At 43.2% G+C, this 16,201-nt stretch overlaps 2 protein-coding genes and 1 long non-coding RNA gene across 9 annotated transcripts in view; 1 reads left to right on the top strand and 2 right to left on the bottom strand.

Moving 5' to 3' along the window:
* Positions 1–16,201, bottom strand: part of LOC134880111 (muscleblind-like protein 1) — a 64,206-nt gene that overhangs the window by 36,814 nt on the left and 11,191 nt on the right. The window lies entirely within an intron of this gene.
* Positions 5,556–10,247, top strand: LOC134879736 (uncharacterized). Its single transcript, XM_063906223.1, has 5 exons — positions 5,556–6,625; positions 7,310–7,891; positions 8,114–8,257; positions 8,407–8,659; positions 9,135–10,247. Exons 1-5 carry the CDS (start codon positions 5,933–5,935, stop codon positions 9,797–9,799), a joined length of 2,337 nt encoding a protein of 778 aa, XP_063762293.1. The 5' UTR covers positions 5,556–5,932; the 3' UTR covers positions 9,800–10,247.
* Positions 7,685–10,202, bottom strand: LOC134879737 (uncharacterized). The gene is made up of 2 exons (XR_010167868.1): positions 9,263–10,202; positions 7,685–8,583 (listed from the first exon to the last, which is right to left on the bottom strand). It is a non-coding gene; the product is annotated as an uncharacterized LOC134879737 (long non-coding RNA).

Below are 16,201 nucleotides of genomic sequence, written 5' to 3'. Positions count from 1 at the left end.
AGTTAACATACATCAACTAGACAAGCTAAGCTAATGACCTTGACATTCACTGTTGACTGCAGTGCCTAAACTGACCTGTAGCTAACATTTAGCTAACATCTTCAAAAAATCGTTTTTAAACCATTTACTTTTATAACTGCTTTTTAACAACATGAATTCGACATAAACTATGAAATTATAAATTACAACAAAGTTTAACAACATTAAGAAACAAATACATACAAGTGATGCCTCTGCTGGGGCAAATGAGTCCGCGTTTCGTGAGAAGGAGCCCTTTCACAGCATGTTAACATTAGCTAACCTTGCTCCAACTAACTTCCAACTCCCTACTTCCTGTTTCTAACACTGTGACATTATGTCAAAATAAAAGTATTCCTGCTAAATGAATTTCACATTAAATAAAAGTCCCAAAATGTTTTATATCTGCCTGAAGGCAGCACACTCCCCGTCTGACCTTAAAGGTCACTATTAACCAATAAATGTCACTGGCCTAAAGTTTCAGTCTTTCGGCAGCAGAATAACTAATTCTGACGCCGGCCTTTGGAACAGCTTGGTTTCTTTGCCTGCTGTCTTCAGCTCGACCTTCCTTACTCTGCCGTCCCTGCCAGGGACGACCACTGTAATCCTTGCCATGGGCCACGCATTGCGTGCGACTTGACTGTCCTTCAGGAGCACAATGTCCCCTTCCCTCACATCCCGTCGTGTCTCCCTCCACTTCCGCCGGGGTTGCAGAGTGGGAAGGTACTCCTGCCGCCAGCGACGCCAGAAACAATCTGCAAGGGCTTGCACCTGTCTCCATTGTCTGCTGAGAAGATCCTTTCCCGTGAAGTCCCCGTGTGGTGGCGGAACTCCCACCTTCTGGGTGAGAATCATAGCAGGGGACAGCACGAAGGGTGACTCTGGATCAGTAGAGACTGGAACGAGGGGTCTGGCGTTGAGTATTGCAACTACCTCTGCCATGAGAGTGTTTAAGATGTCGTGGGTGAGCTGGACATTCTCCTGCAGCAGGATGGCATCCAGGATCCTTCTTGAGAGGCCTATTAAACGTTCCCATGATCCTCCCATGTGGGATGAGTGAGGTGGGTTGAACACCCATGAACATCCTCGCTGGCTCAAGAACTGCTGGACTGAGGTGTTCTGACTGAGTCCCAGCTTAGCTTTCCCTAAGACAGTGGTTCCCAAACTTTTTCTGCTGGGACCCCCTTTAAGACCTAAACATATTTTGGAGCCCCCCCTAAACACCGAAACTTTTAGTTTCTTGAAAATGTATTTTGAAATTCACGCAAACAGTACAAATAAACAATAAGGGCATAATCACCATTACAAGACACTTCAAAATAACATTTATTCATGTGTTTTGTGTGCAACAGCACTGTTTTAACAACTTTGCAACTGCAACTTCTCTTCTTGAGTGACAAAATAACAAAAAAAGTAACTTACATTTACTTTTAATTGTACAACTTTGAACCTATTTCATCTTTTTAACATCTGCACTGAATTTGAAAAAATACCCCAGATTTGTTTTTTCATAAAATATTTCATACATCTCAGTGACTAGTGTGGGCTTGCTTTGAACTGCAGATCTTTTCAAATCGTGGTGGCAACTGTGAGATGGCCACCCTCAGTTCATTCTCAATGTCCAGCTTTGACCTGTATTTGGTCTTTATGGAGGCCACTGCAGAAAAGCCCACCTCACAAAGATAAGACGTGGCAAAAGGGAGTAATACTACCATTGCCTTTCCACCCAATAGTGGGTAGTCCTCCTCCACCCCAATCCAAAATGCAGTCAGTAACTTGGCCTGAAACTGCAGTTTCAGTGTGGAGTCTGATGTGATATCAATGAACTGCTCCTCTTCAGCAGTGCTGAAGTCAGTAGGTGCGGCTGCAGTGAAGGGGTCTAGGATCCAGTCATATTGTGCTGAATCCTTCACTGAAAAATACCTCTGAAAATGTTGTTGTAGGGCAGAGATGTGTGCTCTCATACAAGGCACGATTGTGTTCTGAATGTTGTTGGATTCAAGGAAAGCATGAAGGTTCTGAAATGAGTCTATGTTTCCCTCCCCAATTTTCCGCTCCCACATTTCCAATTTCCTTGAAAATGATTTTATTTTATCTGCAAGATGCGGAAGGTGGGTGTTGGTTCCTTGCATCTGCAGATTTAGTTCATTTAATTTCTGGAACATGTCACTGAGGTAGGCAACTTTCGTAAGAACATTTTCATCACTGTAATTAACCGCGAGGTCATGACCCTCCTCCTCCAAAAAAATCTGAATTTCCTCCCGCAGCTCAAATACCCTGGACAGAACCTTCCCACGTGACAACCATCGCGCTTCGCTGTGAAACAAAACAGCTGTGTGATTGGATCCCATTTCCTCGCATAGCGCAGAGAAAAGTCGGGCCTTAACAGGGCGCGTTTTGATGTAGTTCACTGTGGCAATGACGTCCGTCATCACCTCGTTCAATTCGGGACTCAGCTGTTTAGAAGCCAACGCTTCTCGATGGATCATACAGTGAGTCCAATGAACGTTGGGCGACACACGCTTTATGAGCGCTTGGAGCCCGTTGTGCTTCCCAGCCATTGCCTGAGCCCCATCTGTACACACCCCAACACAACCCTCCCACTTCAGATTGGCCTCTTGCAAGTAAGTGTCAATTACTTTGAAAACCGCTCCAATGGCCTTAGTGCTTGCGTCAGAGAACACACATAGCTCTGTGTGCTCAGCCTTGGAGAGTGATGTCGCAGTGTAAGCACGTGGGATGTGCAGCTTGCTTAAATCATGCAACGACTCTCGCCATGATTCCCATTGTTTCAGCTTTTGTTCTGGGAGCGGTGCATCCCAGTCACACATGTCGACACTAAGTTCTCTCAGGAGACTTTTTCCTTCAATGGTCACGGGTGCAACCATGCCCAGCGGATCAAAGATGCTGTTCACCGTAGACAACACTCCTCTGCGAGTGAAGGCCTTCTTCTCTGGTGAGACGGCAAATGTGAACGTGTCTGTTGTGGTCTCCCACAATAGTCCCAAGCTGCGTTGCACAGGCGTAGCTTCGCCGCTGAAGTCAAGGTCCTTCACGACTGCCCTGTCTTCTGGAGCGAAGGCTTGCAGGACGACGTCGCTGTTTGAAGCGAACTTGTGCAGCCTCAGGTTTGATTCACTGAGGGACGCCTGTGTTCTACGCAGGAGGCTGATGGCTTCAGCATCGGTGGGTAGGCTAATGAGCCCGTCATCAACGTAGAAATGACGTTCCACGAACTGGGCTGTGTCTGCTCCGTGTCTGTGCGCACCTTCTTGGATGGCCCTCCTGAGACCGTAGATGGCCACAGATGGGGACGGACTGTTGCCGAAAACATGGACCCTCATCCTATAGTCGATGATGTCCTTGGACATGTCATTGTCCCTGTACCACAAGAACCGCAGATAGTTCCTATGGTCGCTACGAACAAGGAAGCAGTGGAACATCTGCTGTATGTCGGCGATCACTGCAACCTGTTCCTTCCGAAAGCGGATCAGCACCCCAATGAGTGAGTTATTGAGGTCCGGTCCTGTGAGAAGAACGTCGTTCAGAGATGTTCCTGAATACTTGGCGCTTGAATCGAAGACCACGCGAATGTTCCCAGGCTTTTGTGGGTGGTAGACTCCGAAGGTTGGCAGATACCAACACTCTTCCTTGTCTTCTAGTGGCGGAGCCACTTCTGCGTGTTTCTTTTCAAATATTTTCTTCATGAATTCCAGAAACTGGTCTTTCATCTCCGGTTTCCTTCGTAGTGTCTTCTCCAGCGCAGCGAAGCGAGGGTATACTTGTTCGCGGTTGTTGGATAAACGCTGTCGAGGGACCCTAAAAGGTAACGGAGCGACCCAGTTGTTTGACTTGTCTCTGTAGACTTCTCGGTCCATGATCTCCAGGAAGATTGTGTCCTCGATGGACGGGGCAGGTCTGTTGTCATACTCGGTCTCGTTGAACACTTTCTGTCCAAGGGCGTCCAGTGATGGTTTTGTGGACTTACTGTTCTGCTCCCCGACATGAGACACGGTCTGAGTCAGCTTTATGGAGCTTTTACAGGGTGTGAGGAGAGAGGGACGGCCATTCTCCAGCACATTTGTCTTGAATGTCCCCACGACTGGTCTATGTGCACTGCCTAAACACACATCCCCGACAAGCACCCATCCTAGTTCCAATTTTTGTGCGAAAGGAGCGTCTGGAGGTCCGCTCACTTGCTGCCGGACTTTATGGACTCTGACGAGATCTCTGCCAAGCAGGATGAGTATTTCCGCTTTGTGGTCAAGCTCAGGTATGTATGGTGCTACGCTCTTGAGGTTTGGATGGTGGCGGGCTGCATCGGGTGTCGGTATTTCAGAGCGATCATTGAGTATTTCATTACACTCAATTAGAGGCGGAAGTGGTAGCTTGGTTTGCCCATCCAGAGATTCGACTTGGAACCCTTCAGCCTTCCGGCCCGACGTCTCCACCAGCCCTGCACAGGTCTTCAGTGAGTAAGGGAAAGGCTGGCCTTTGATGTGGAAAAGTTCAAAGAAGTCGGATCTGACCAATGAACGATTACTTTGGTCGTCCAGAATTACGTACATGTTAGTTGCTTTCTCACGTTGACCTTGGGGATATACTCGAACTAGACAGATCTTTGAGCAGGATCTTGCTGTTCGGCCTGGACCACAAACCTGAGTGCAGCTGGAACTGATGACTGTGCTGTCACCAGTTGGTACGTCTTCCTCCCCGCCATTGTCTGGTGCCGGACGAGGCAATTTCGCAGCTTGAGGTGGAGGACCTGGGTGCATGGCGGCATGGTGACGGTCACTGCCACACTCTGCGCACTTCAGAATTGTCTTACAGTCTCTAGCGAGATGACTAGAGGACATGCAGCATTTGAAACACATCCCATTGTCTTTGAGAATGCTCTTCCTCTCCTCAAGCAGCTTTCCTCTGAATGTTCTGCATTTCCACAGCGCGTGTGGTTTGTTGTGAATGGGGCAATTTTTCTCTGGCCCTTCGGCTTTTTTCTCAGGTATATCTGTAGGCGGATCTTTACCTGAAGAAACCCCTGTCTTCTGAACGGATATCTTGCTTCCAAAGTTGCGTGAAGTTGTTTTGTCTGATTTCCAGCTGGTGCTGTTGCTAGATGGTAGGACGAAGCTGGGATCGTTCCTTCTTCGTGCTTCGTGACAGATGAAATCAGAAAAGACATTAAATGGAGGGAAATAGCCTTTGTTCTTTTCTTTAAACTTTGATCCAATTGCAAGCCATTTCTCCTGAAGCCCATAGGGGAGTTTTTCAACGATGGGCCCTATTCCCCTGGCTGTATCCAAGTATGCCAGCCCTGTGAGGTAACCTTCTTCTCTAGCACCTTGCAGTTCCATTAGGAGATCACCTAGGTCTCTCAGTTTCTCGTAATCTTTTGTAGATATTTTTGGGAATTCGTCCAGTCGTTTAAACAGAGACTTCTCCATGACTTCAGGCGCAGCATAACATTGCTGGAGGCGCTCCCAGGCCTTTTGTAGTGCTACATCTGGGTGCCTTACATGCACCAGGGTACCCGCGAGGTCTTAAAAACGTGAAAAAGTCTTAAATTTAGTTTTCGTAAATTAAGGCCTTGAAAAGGTATTGAATTTTGTTCACAGGTCTTAAATTTTGTTCAAAAAGTCTTAATTTTCATCCACCTCCTTATTTGATACGGCGCCACAACATGTATTTTTTTGTTCGTTGTTACAGCGAATCTTAGAACACCCAAACGTTGCATTTTAGTAGGTTACATCCTAAATATCAGGCAACCTGTACCGATTCATTGTAAACTGATTGAGACGCTGACACCCCCCTCTGCATTGCATTGTGTTCTCTTTGGTACAGTCTTTGAGTTCGCGCGAAGTGAAATCCGAAAAAAATGTGTTGACATTAAAGTAGGCTACTCTATTTGCTAGAGATGGGCAAATGTCGGTTCAATCCGTCGTGGGTACACGACCCTAAGTATAACTGGGTTCAGCCTGTGCCAGGGGATGTGTGGGAGGCACAGTGTACTTTATGCAGAAAAACCTTCAAACTTGGGACCATGGGGCATATAGCCTTGAACTCCCATATGAAGAGTGCTAAGCACACAAAATTGGTTGAAGTGCGTTCGAGCCAGGCACCGATAGCAACTTTCTGTGTGCCACCTTCAGTGCAGTCTACCTCCGTGGCTAGCGCTACACCACTGCAGCAGGTACCACTGTCAGGGTTACTGTGCGGGTCAACACCAACTCTGCAGGCAGAGGTAATATGGACTCTTAGGACAGTATACGAACACCACTCCTACTCCTCCAATGAGGGCATCACCGATGTATTCAAATGCATGTTCCCTGACTCTCAAATCGCGGCAACATTTTCATGCGGGAGCAACAAGACAGCGTATCTTACGAAGTTCGGTCTCGTCCCTTTTATCAGTAAGGAGCTCACCGAGCAGGTAAACCAGGCTGTTGGTTTTGTGCCAATGTTGGACGAAAGCCTCAACAAAAGCACAAAAACCAAACAGCTTGACATCCATCTCCGCTACTGGGACGGTGACCGTGTTCGATCACGATATTTTGGCTCGCAGTTCATGGGCCATGCAAAGGCGGTGGACCTTCTCAGTAATTTCAAGGTAAGTTGCTACAGATAACATTTCTGAAGAATACTTAATAAAAGATAATTCAATATGTAATCTAAAGGTAAAACAGGGATGTTTTGAAATTAAAGTCCATATAGGCAGAGCATATCCGTGCTACAGAGAGGCTCTGCACAAGAGATAAGCTAGGCTACTTTATGAAATGGTAAACAGGGCTGTACAATTATTCCCATGCTAACTTCAGAGCCCGCGCTAATGCGCTACTGCCATCTAGAGGAAATCGTTTTTGTCAATATTGAGTCATCACGTTTTCTTAGTTGCTTACCGTGCATTACCTAGATAAGAATTGCGATTCTTAAAACAACTGAGCTGAACAAGTTATTAGCAATTTGTCTAGTATAGCTTTGTTAGTAACTTTTCACACAGTCTGGCAACAAACTGCAAGAATAGCAGTACTGTGGAATAATGAATAGGCCTTCTATAATCTTACACAGTAATATGTAGTCTATTACTGTTAAGACTGACAAAATGTAAAACAAATAAAAAAATCTGTTGCCCTTTCATATGAAAATGTATATAGTGTAAACTGTTATATCAGCAACTTGTTCAATCCAATATTCCCCTACCCAAAGCATGATACAAATGGTTATAGAGCACTTTTATATTGTATGACAGAATACTGCAAAGGTGTTTGAATTTTGTTTCTGATATTTCTTGTAGGAGTGTTTACGTGACCTTGATTTGAGGAGGATGGTCTCTTTGTCCATGGACGGACCCAACGTCAATTGGCGTTTTCTTGAGATGCTGCAGACGGAGCATGCTGAGCATTTTGGGGGTGCCCAGTTGGTTGTAGTGGGAAGTTGTGGGCTACACACTCTACATAATGCTGTCAAATGTGGATTCACTGAGTGGCATATGGAGAAGTTCTTAAGAGCTCTTCATACTATTTTTCACAATGTGCCAGCAAGAAGGGAGGATTTTTGCAATCTTACAAAGTCCAAAACCTTTGCTTTGCCTTTCTGTGGTCACCGCTGGATCGAGAACCTCCCAGTAGTGCAGAGAGCCATTGAGATCTGGCCTGACATGAAGAAATATGTTGATGCTGTTACAACCAAGAAGCTCCCAAACCCTGGAACGTCTTCTTATGACACCATCGAGGTGGCAACCAAAGACCCTCTTATTTTGGCAAAGCTGCATTTTTTCATGGCAGTTTCACGAAGTGTGACACCCTTCTTGACAAAGTATCAAACGGATGAACCTGTGCTTCCATTCTTTGCCAATGACTTGGCTGAATTACTGAAGGTAAGCTGAATCTTTTAAGTGAATCTGTGTGAATATATGTCTTTTTATTTAACATCATCTCTTTTCATTACAATAAGACTACTGCTGGTTGATTTGGGCCAATATGTGACCACAGACTACATCTATATAATCAATTTCAAATAGTTCAAGTGTATTGTGACAATGATGCTACTGTGTCCCAAAGACATTTTCATTCTCGGATATGTTTTCCCTGTTTTGTAGAATTTGCTGAGGCGATTCATCAAGCGAGAGCTACTGACTGATGTCACACCTCAGCACTTGGTACGGCTTGATGTCACTGACAAGCAGTCGAGGGTGCATCCAAAGGCAGTGGACATCGGCATTGGTGCAGAGACTGCCATAAAGGTATTCTGGAAATAATCATGGCCGACAAGTAGGCGTTTCACAAAATTGCAATTTGGTGGTTAAAGGGAAAGAGCAAGGAGAGTTGTGTTGTAAACAGTTGTGTTGTAATCAGGGACAGTTCACTTCAGCTAGTCCTTATTCATCCTTAGGAACTCCAACAGCGGAGTAAATCCTCAGAGGAACTTTCCATCCTACATTTTCAAAACCAATGCATGGAGTGTCTATCCAAAATGGTCCAGAAGATTCAGGAGAGGAGCCCTTTGAAGTTTCCGATTGTTAGACAATTAACTTGTCTGAACCCAGCCTTTATGTACAGCAACCCTGAACTGTGTCAGAAACAGATGAAGAGCATAGTCAGGAAGTTTCTACAAGACAGACAGTTGGATGGAGGAGTTGCTGCTGGTACATATTCATACATTATTTTATTGATGAGGTCTAAACATAAGCATACAATTTACTAATGTAATACCTGTACGTAAGGGATAAAGAACATCATGGTATTCTTGTATCAAAAAATACTGCATGTTCAAAGTGGTAGCACAGGCGTTACACCTCAAAGTGCATTATTTGTTTTATCTACGAATGCAGTTCGTTATCCTGATTATGCCATTGTTGTCATGCCATTATAAGTTAGAATAATGCTGTGCAGTGCATAGCACTAAGTGTATTGTAACACTCTTTAATGTGACAGTTCATTGAAGCTTCCCAATGCGGCCGATGGTCAAAAAATAGGAACTACGTAATAAGAATTATAACATAATGCATATGCTAACACAGCACAATAGGACATTAGATCAAGCAGTCGTATGAATAATAATATATTACTGATATTGTAGCTATACATTTATTTGAATGCTCTTTCATCCACTCTTCTTAGGTGATCTGATCACCCAGAAGTTCTCAGAGATGCTGTCCGTGGAGGTCCGAACTGAAGAATTTCAGTCCTTCCAGCCATTCAAGAAAAGACTGGATGTCTTTCTAAGCAACATCATCAGTGAGACCTACCCACAACTTTGGTCCTTTATCCAGAAGCTTCTACTTCTATCACACGGGCAGGCAACAGTTGAGCGGGGCTTTTCGGTGAACAAAGAAATTGAAACTGCTAACATTCACGAAGACACCGTTGTAGCGCAGAGAATCGTCTGTGACTACATCTCTCTCCATGGAGGGGTTACCAAGGTCCCCCTCACGCCAGCCCTGCTTTCCTCGGTCTCATCTTCCAGAGCAAGATATAGAATTCATCTTGAGACGGAGAGAAAAAAGAGAGAATCTCAAGCAGAGTCAGAAAAACGAAAGGCCATTGAGGAGAACCTGGAGCAACTGAGAAAGCACAGAAGATCCATCAAGGAGGTAGCCGAACATCTGCTCAGGGATGCTGATAAGTTGGCAGACCAGGCTGAAGCCAAGCAAGCAGGCAGCAAGATGGCGGAGCTAATAGCAAAATCGAATGCCTTTAGAAGGAGCCACAAGGAAAAGATGGCTGAACTCATTAAACTGGACGAACAGATTGCTGCCAAAAGAGCTGAGCTCCAAAAGCTGTAGGATCTATTGAAATGCACACAGGCACACCCACAGACGAATGCAGGCACACGCACACACAAACACACACACACACGTACACCCCTCACAGTTATTGTTTTAAATTATTCTGTCTTAGGACTTAAATACAGTGTAGATTGCAACAACCGCACACAGGCACACCCACAGACGAATGCAGGCACACGCACACACAAACATACACACACGTACACCCCTCACAGTTATTGTTTTAAATGGTTCTTAAATTAATGACTTAAATACAGTGTAGACAGGCTGTAGGTTACTTTGGGAAAAAACATCCATACAAAGGCGCACCCACAGACGTGTGCATGTGCATACATGCACTCCTCACACAGTTATTGTGTTTAAATATGGTGAATGTTATGTTGAAGCAGATCTTTGAAAGCTGTTGTCCTCAGAGCATATTGTTCATTAAAGTTATTTATTTGATTGATTGATTGATTGATTGATTGATTGATTTTCAATTTTTTCATTAATACGCATACCAGGGAAGGTGCGACGTTGGTCTTAAATTTTATTGAAAGTGGTCTTAAAAAGGTCTTAAAAAGTCTTAAATTTAAGACTAAAAATCCTGGGGGAACCCTGATGCACAGAGCGTATGCGTTTAATGTGCTTGACAGACTCTGGCCCAAGCCACTTAATGAGCAGATCCAATGATTCAGTGTATGTGAGCCCCAGGCCTGCAGTGGCATTATCGAATTATGACTGCCACGCCATTTAATTTTCGGGTTTGTCATCAAATTGGTAGAGGCTGGTACTCACTAGATCGCGGCGAGCCAGGTAGCGTGCCAGGTGTTCTGTTTCAGGTGCCACGCGTGAGGTTGGTGGGACATAACTGGGAAAATATGGCGGCGTCATTGCGTTAAGTGCTGGTTTCTGAGGGAAATGCGCTTTCTTGGGCACTTCGGGGCGTCCACTATCTTGATTTGGAATTGTTTGGTTTCCAGTATGAGGCGCACTCTGACTCAATGGCTTGCTGTGGCCAGGTGGTCTGCTAGGGGCCTCGCCCTGTTCGTGTACATCATCCTCGTTCGGGCCTATCGCTGACAAAGGATGCCATGTAATGTAACTCTCTTCAGACATTGCTGCATCATGTGCTTGGTCAGGGTGGGACACTGGAATGCTTGCTCGGTGCAGTTCAGTTTGTGCTGCAACATACTCTTTTGTGCGTGTTACAATTTCCTCTTGGAGGACCTCATGTGAAGATGAACCAGACTTAACTGAATTCTCTCGATATTCAGCCGCTTCTAATGCTTCAGCTTGTGCTTCAGCTGCGGCTGCCTCTTTTTGTTGTTCAAGTGCGCTTAATTCAGCTTCCAGCTTTGCCTTTCCCAACTGTAGCTCTGCCTCTTTTTCAGCCTTTTCAACTTTAAGCCTTGCTTCTTTCACTGCAAACTCAGCCCGTACCTTTGCAGCTTGTGCTGCTGCGCGCGCCTTGACTGCGGCGCTGGATGAAGATAAGCGAGAGGTCCTTGACTTGTGTGATACATTCTCAGCCTTCTCACTCATTCTTTCTGCCATTTTCCTTGTTAGATTTTCCTTTTTGCTACTTGAGATGTTGCGTTCCAGCTGAATCACACTTTTCACTGTACTGTCCTCACTAAGGTGTGGGAACCCAGCTAGACAGTGAGCTAAACTTTCCTTTATCCGTGATGCAGTCTTTATTGAAATTCTTCACAAAATCACAAAGTCAGGAAAGTGAAACTAAAAATAAAACAATGAGAAATATAATTAGGTTCTACTTGGTTGGAAAGTTAACATACATCAACTAGACAAGCTAAGCTAATGACCTTGACATTCACTGTTGACTGCAGTGAAAAACTATGAAAACTATGAAATTATAAATTACAACAAAGTTTAACAACATTAAGAAAGGAATACATACAAGTGATGCCTCTGCTGGGGCAAATGAGTCCGCGTTTCGTGAGAAGGAGCCCTTTCACAGCATGTTAACATTAGCTAACCTTGCTCCAACTAACTTCCAACTCCCTACTTCCTGTTTCTAACACTGTGACATTATGTCAAAATAAAAGTATTCCTGCTAAATGAATTTCACATTAAATAAAAGTCCCAAAATGTTTTATATCTGCCTGAAGGCAGCACAATTATACTTATCAATAACAATAAGCGAGTTCTTGAGTATCAAAGTAGTGATTTGATAATAAATACATCTTTCAATCAGCTGCTGAGGTGGGTTTTGCATTAATGTGGTCAGGTGGCCAGGTAAGACAGAAGTGATAAGGACTAGATGTGGTCAGTATACGAGCAAAAGAAGGAATGTGAAATATTTCTCCTGTTTTGCCACACACATTCATGTAAGATCCTTAACCCACTAATCTAAACACTTCCTGATCTCTCTGCTCACATTCGGATATTGAAAGAACAGACTGCCCCCCAAATCTCATACAGCTGCTTCGCTTATAGTATGGCCGTAAACCCTATATCCCACATGTGGTTACATCACTTCGTAACCCCCACGCTCAGATGTAATGCCTTGAATATTTGCTGACATGCACTGCACTGTGACCCTTAAAGCGACCAGACCAAAGTTTGTGAGGATGCCTAAAATAAAAATAACCTTTATAAAAAATGTACAACATAGAATGGTATGAACTTTGTTTCAGGGAAAAATGTAACATATTTCTCTGATCGTTGATTGATTAACTGGGAAAAGTTTAAATCTTAGCAGACTATTATTAGCCTACTGCAGTAGTTGTGTTGGTGAAGTTAGTGAATTTTCTCCCGGACTATCACAACACATTCTGGAAACTGAAAGAAATCATTAACTGAACAGAAGAGTTGGATTTAAAGGGTAAATTGCACTATACAAATTATAAAGCTACAAACCCTTAACATTTCCCTGAACCCAACAAACTAAGGATATATATATATTTATATAAATATATATATATATATATATATATATATATATATATATAACAGTAATAGTGCATCGAGAGCATTGAATCTGGAATCATTATTCCTGCAAAAAACTGGTGATTTTGAAGAAACATGACCACAATGGAAGGAGAGAGCAAGAGCAGAGGGTAGGAACATACTAAAGTAAAAATACTCCTTTGATCAAACATTGATTGCTTTTGTGTCATGCTCTCTTCTCGTATTCAGGCTGGTCACATTTCTGGTGAACTACTTTTTCAGCACAAGGCTATTTCCGGCTCTGAGTTTTAAGGCCACGGCAGTCCACTGTATCTGGCAGGAAGACTGTGGTAGGGAGATAGAATACAGAGAGGGCTACCATTACCAATGCATAAAATGTGGGGTAGAAAATTGGTCTTCTACATCATTTATTCTTACTCCCTTTCTGACCTTTGCTATAACTTTCTGAATTACACAAAATAATTCCAGATGTTAGCATGGTAGAAACTCAAAAAAAGTCTGTTTCATTCGTGGCCATTCTGAGTGTGGGTTATGCTAACACCTCTATAAGACACATGAGGGGTTTATGGCGCATCCTTCAGATATGCTTATTTTTTTATCTAGATATCCACAATTTAAACCTGTTTCTTTGTCATAATCATTATGATATTTACTTTATTTACTATTAGCGACATTCATTAAGTTACAGCAGGCTGTCGACACTTATGCTGTTTCACAAATGTGAGGAATGCAAACAAGCTGCTTTCATCTACTTATTCGTGAAAACAGGAAGTACTTTTTTACCGTCTCTTTATATTCCTAAAGCAGACTCTCACTGGAGTCGTACAAAATCCAGTGGTACTGAACTCAAGCATCGGATGACATGAGAATATGCCCCATTTCCAATAACTGCATGTGTGAAAGGAAGCAAAAGCTGAAAATGTACACAAATTACAAACCTAACATAGAGTCCTAAGGCAATGCCATAGTTTTTTCCACGAGTCATGTTTTATTTGAGTTTTAATACAGCTCTTTTGTGATATCTTAGTTGAAGCAACTATGACAAAATGAGCAACCGTGAAGTTTGACATTAAATGAAGTAGATTTAATAAATTGGGCTCCACCTATATGTATTATTAGCCCTGGTTCCACATGGATATATCTTGTGCCAAATGCTTGAACTACATTCCCATCAAACAAGCACAACCCATTTAAAAACCCAGAGTGAGCGAGGCTCATTAGACGAAGCTCATGTCAAAACAGAGGATTCAAATTTGGGGGTAAAAAATGAAAGAAATTACTCTGGCAATGAGGAAATATATAAATAAAGGAGTCATCAATAAGCATCTTAGCATATATGAATAATGCATTTGGCCATTTCCCATAGCCAGAGGCAGGAGATATTATTACACCATCAGATCAACTAGCAAAGGTAATACGTAGGAGAGGAGAGATAGAGAAGGCTGGGGATATTGCAGTATGCAATCCCCAACCCACACTAAAGAGACTCCTCATGAGTAAAATACAAGTTAAACCTTTTGTCTAAATTGTGACCAACCTCAGCTTTTGTGGTTCTCACAAAGCAGGGTGTAAGGGCAAGAGTGTCACCAGGTTCATGTCTCCATCTCCTCAGTCAAAGGGAGCCAGCTGATACTGTGCTAATCCGTCTGCTAAAATGGTGCTTCTCGATTGGCAGGACTGTGAACTATTTAATGGCTATGACAACGCTCTAAGAAAAAAACAAAGATTTAGTCTCTGTGACACCACTGTTGCTCAATTACTGACTGTTAAGACCCAATTACATACACAGTTAATGTGTTATAATCCTGTGTGGACCCCAGGAAGAGAGGCCATTTGAGTTACAGCTAATGGGGATGAAGGGAAAGGAAAAATAACAGACTACATGAATTGGAGTGTTAACAAATTGTGGTGGACTGTCCCTTGCATTGATTTAGCGTTAGGCTAAGAGTGTTGTTGATAATCTATAGTATAGTTTTAGTGATGTTTGTTTTAGTCTTATTTTACATTTTTACATGGTTGACAAATATTTTCCATTGCTGTTGTTGAAAACAATGTTGCCCATAGTGAGATGTTTATGTGCCATGGTTAGTGCAAACCAAAAAGAGTGGAATTTTACTTTCTCCTCTCGCCCTGTTAACACAAGCCAAATCCAGACCTGCATTTTAGAGCAGAGGGATAGAGACAACGAATGAGGAAAGCTGCTGTAAACACGGGCCAGAAACAGGAGAAATGTATTCACCTTGAAAAATGAAGGGAAATCAAGGAAAGAAACTAAGACAGCAAGCTGGTATGTGTTTGATTACCTATGGCCGAACTGAAAACCAATCCACTAGAGTTACACTGTAAAATCGAATCAGTAAACAAATCGTTGTACATGCTGTCTAGAAATCAGAAGCTTTGTTTATCCGTAAATTTGACGCTTCAGACATTCCGTTAGTAGGAAAGCTGGAAGGAGGGAGGGGAAATTCAGTAATGCTAGAGGTTAAAGGGCGATGGCTGCAGCAGCAAAAAGCAGATGCTGGACGCTTCATATTACAGCGCATCACGAGTTGACCAGGATATCATCTTCATATGACCCGAGCTGCCCTTTATTCTGATAGGAGTATCAGGAAGAAGAGAGAGGGAGAGACTGTGAGAGACAAATGTAGTAAAAGAGACCAGAGGTGTTGAAAGAAAAAGGATGGAGGCTTGAGGAAAAGTGCTGGGAGAAAAACAGAATAAAAAAAAAAACAGATAGAAAGAGGGAAGAACAAGTTCAGCACTGACATGTAAAAAAGAGGAGAAGCCATTGGAAAAAGTAGGATTTGGAAAAAGCTGAATTGTGTACAAATTCAAAGCACTGCTGGTGCTCTCCTGTGATTCCATGTTGACATTTTCATCTCTTCATTTTTCTTTTTTCAGATCCCCAACTGTTTCCTTTTATATTTCTTTTTACGCACATGCTTCAGTGCTTCATGCTTTTTTTCCTGTCAAACTCTCAGTGTTTCTCTTGAAATTTGCTTTCTACTGGGTTGCACTCTGAGTATCATGTGACACCTTTGTAAACATAGCTAGTCTTTTAAAGGTCCCCTATTATGCAAAATGCACTTTTTGATAAATGTGTGTCCCCGGTGTGTAAGGAGCTGCCGATATGACGTCATAACCGAAATGTGGGCTGGTTTTAAATTGAACTCCCGGCAATGTCCCGCCCATGTGACACGTCCCAACCTATCATCCGCAAAATATACAGTTGCAAGCTGAATCCCCTCGAGTAGGCAGCTCTGTTTGTGTGTGTGGGTGTGGGTGTGGGTGTGGGTGTGGGTGTGGGTGTGTGTGTGTTCAGCAGGATGTCTGCAGGAATGACTTAGCTTTGCTGTATATAATACATATAATGTCACTGTTCTAGTGGTAAACACTGAGAAGTGATTCAGAAATAATGCTTGATGTGGTTTTGAACATAATATGGGGTTTAATCACGGCAGCGTTTTGCTGAGTTTCTCCATTAGA

This window comes from Eleginops maclovinus, chromosome 18 (assembly GCF_036324505.1).
Source record: "Eleginops maclovinus isolate JMC-PN-2008 ecotype Puerto Natales chromosome 18, JC_Emac_rtc_rv5, whole genome shotgun sequence".
Taxonomy (NCBI): Eukaryota; Metazoa; Chordata; class Actinopteri; order Perciformes; family Eleginopidae; genus Eleginops; species Eleginops maclovinus.
This window is presented reverse-complemented; position numbering and strand designations above follow the sequence as displayed.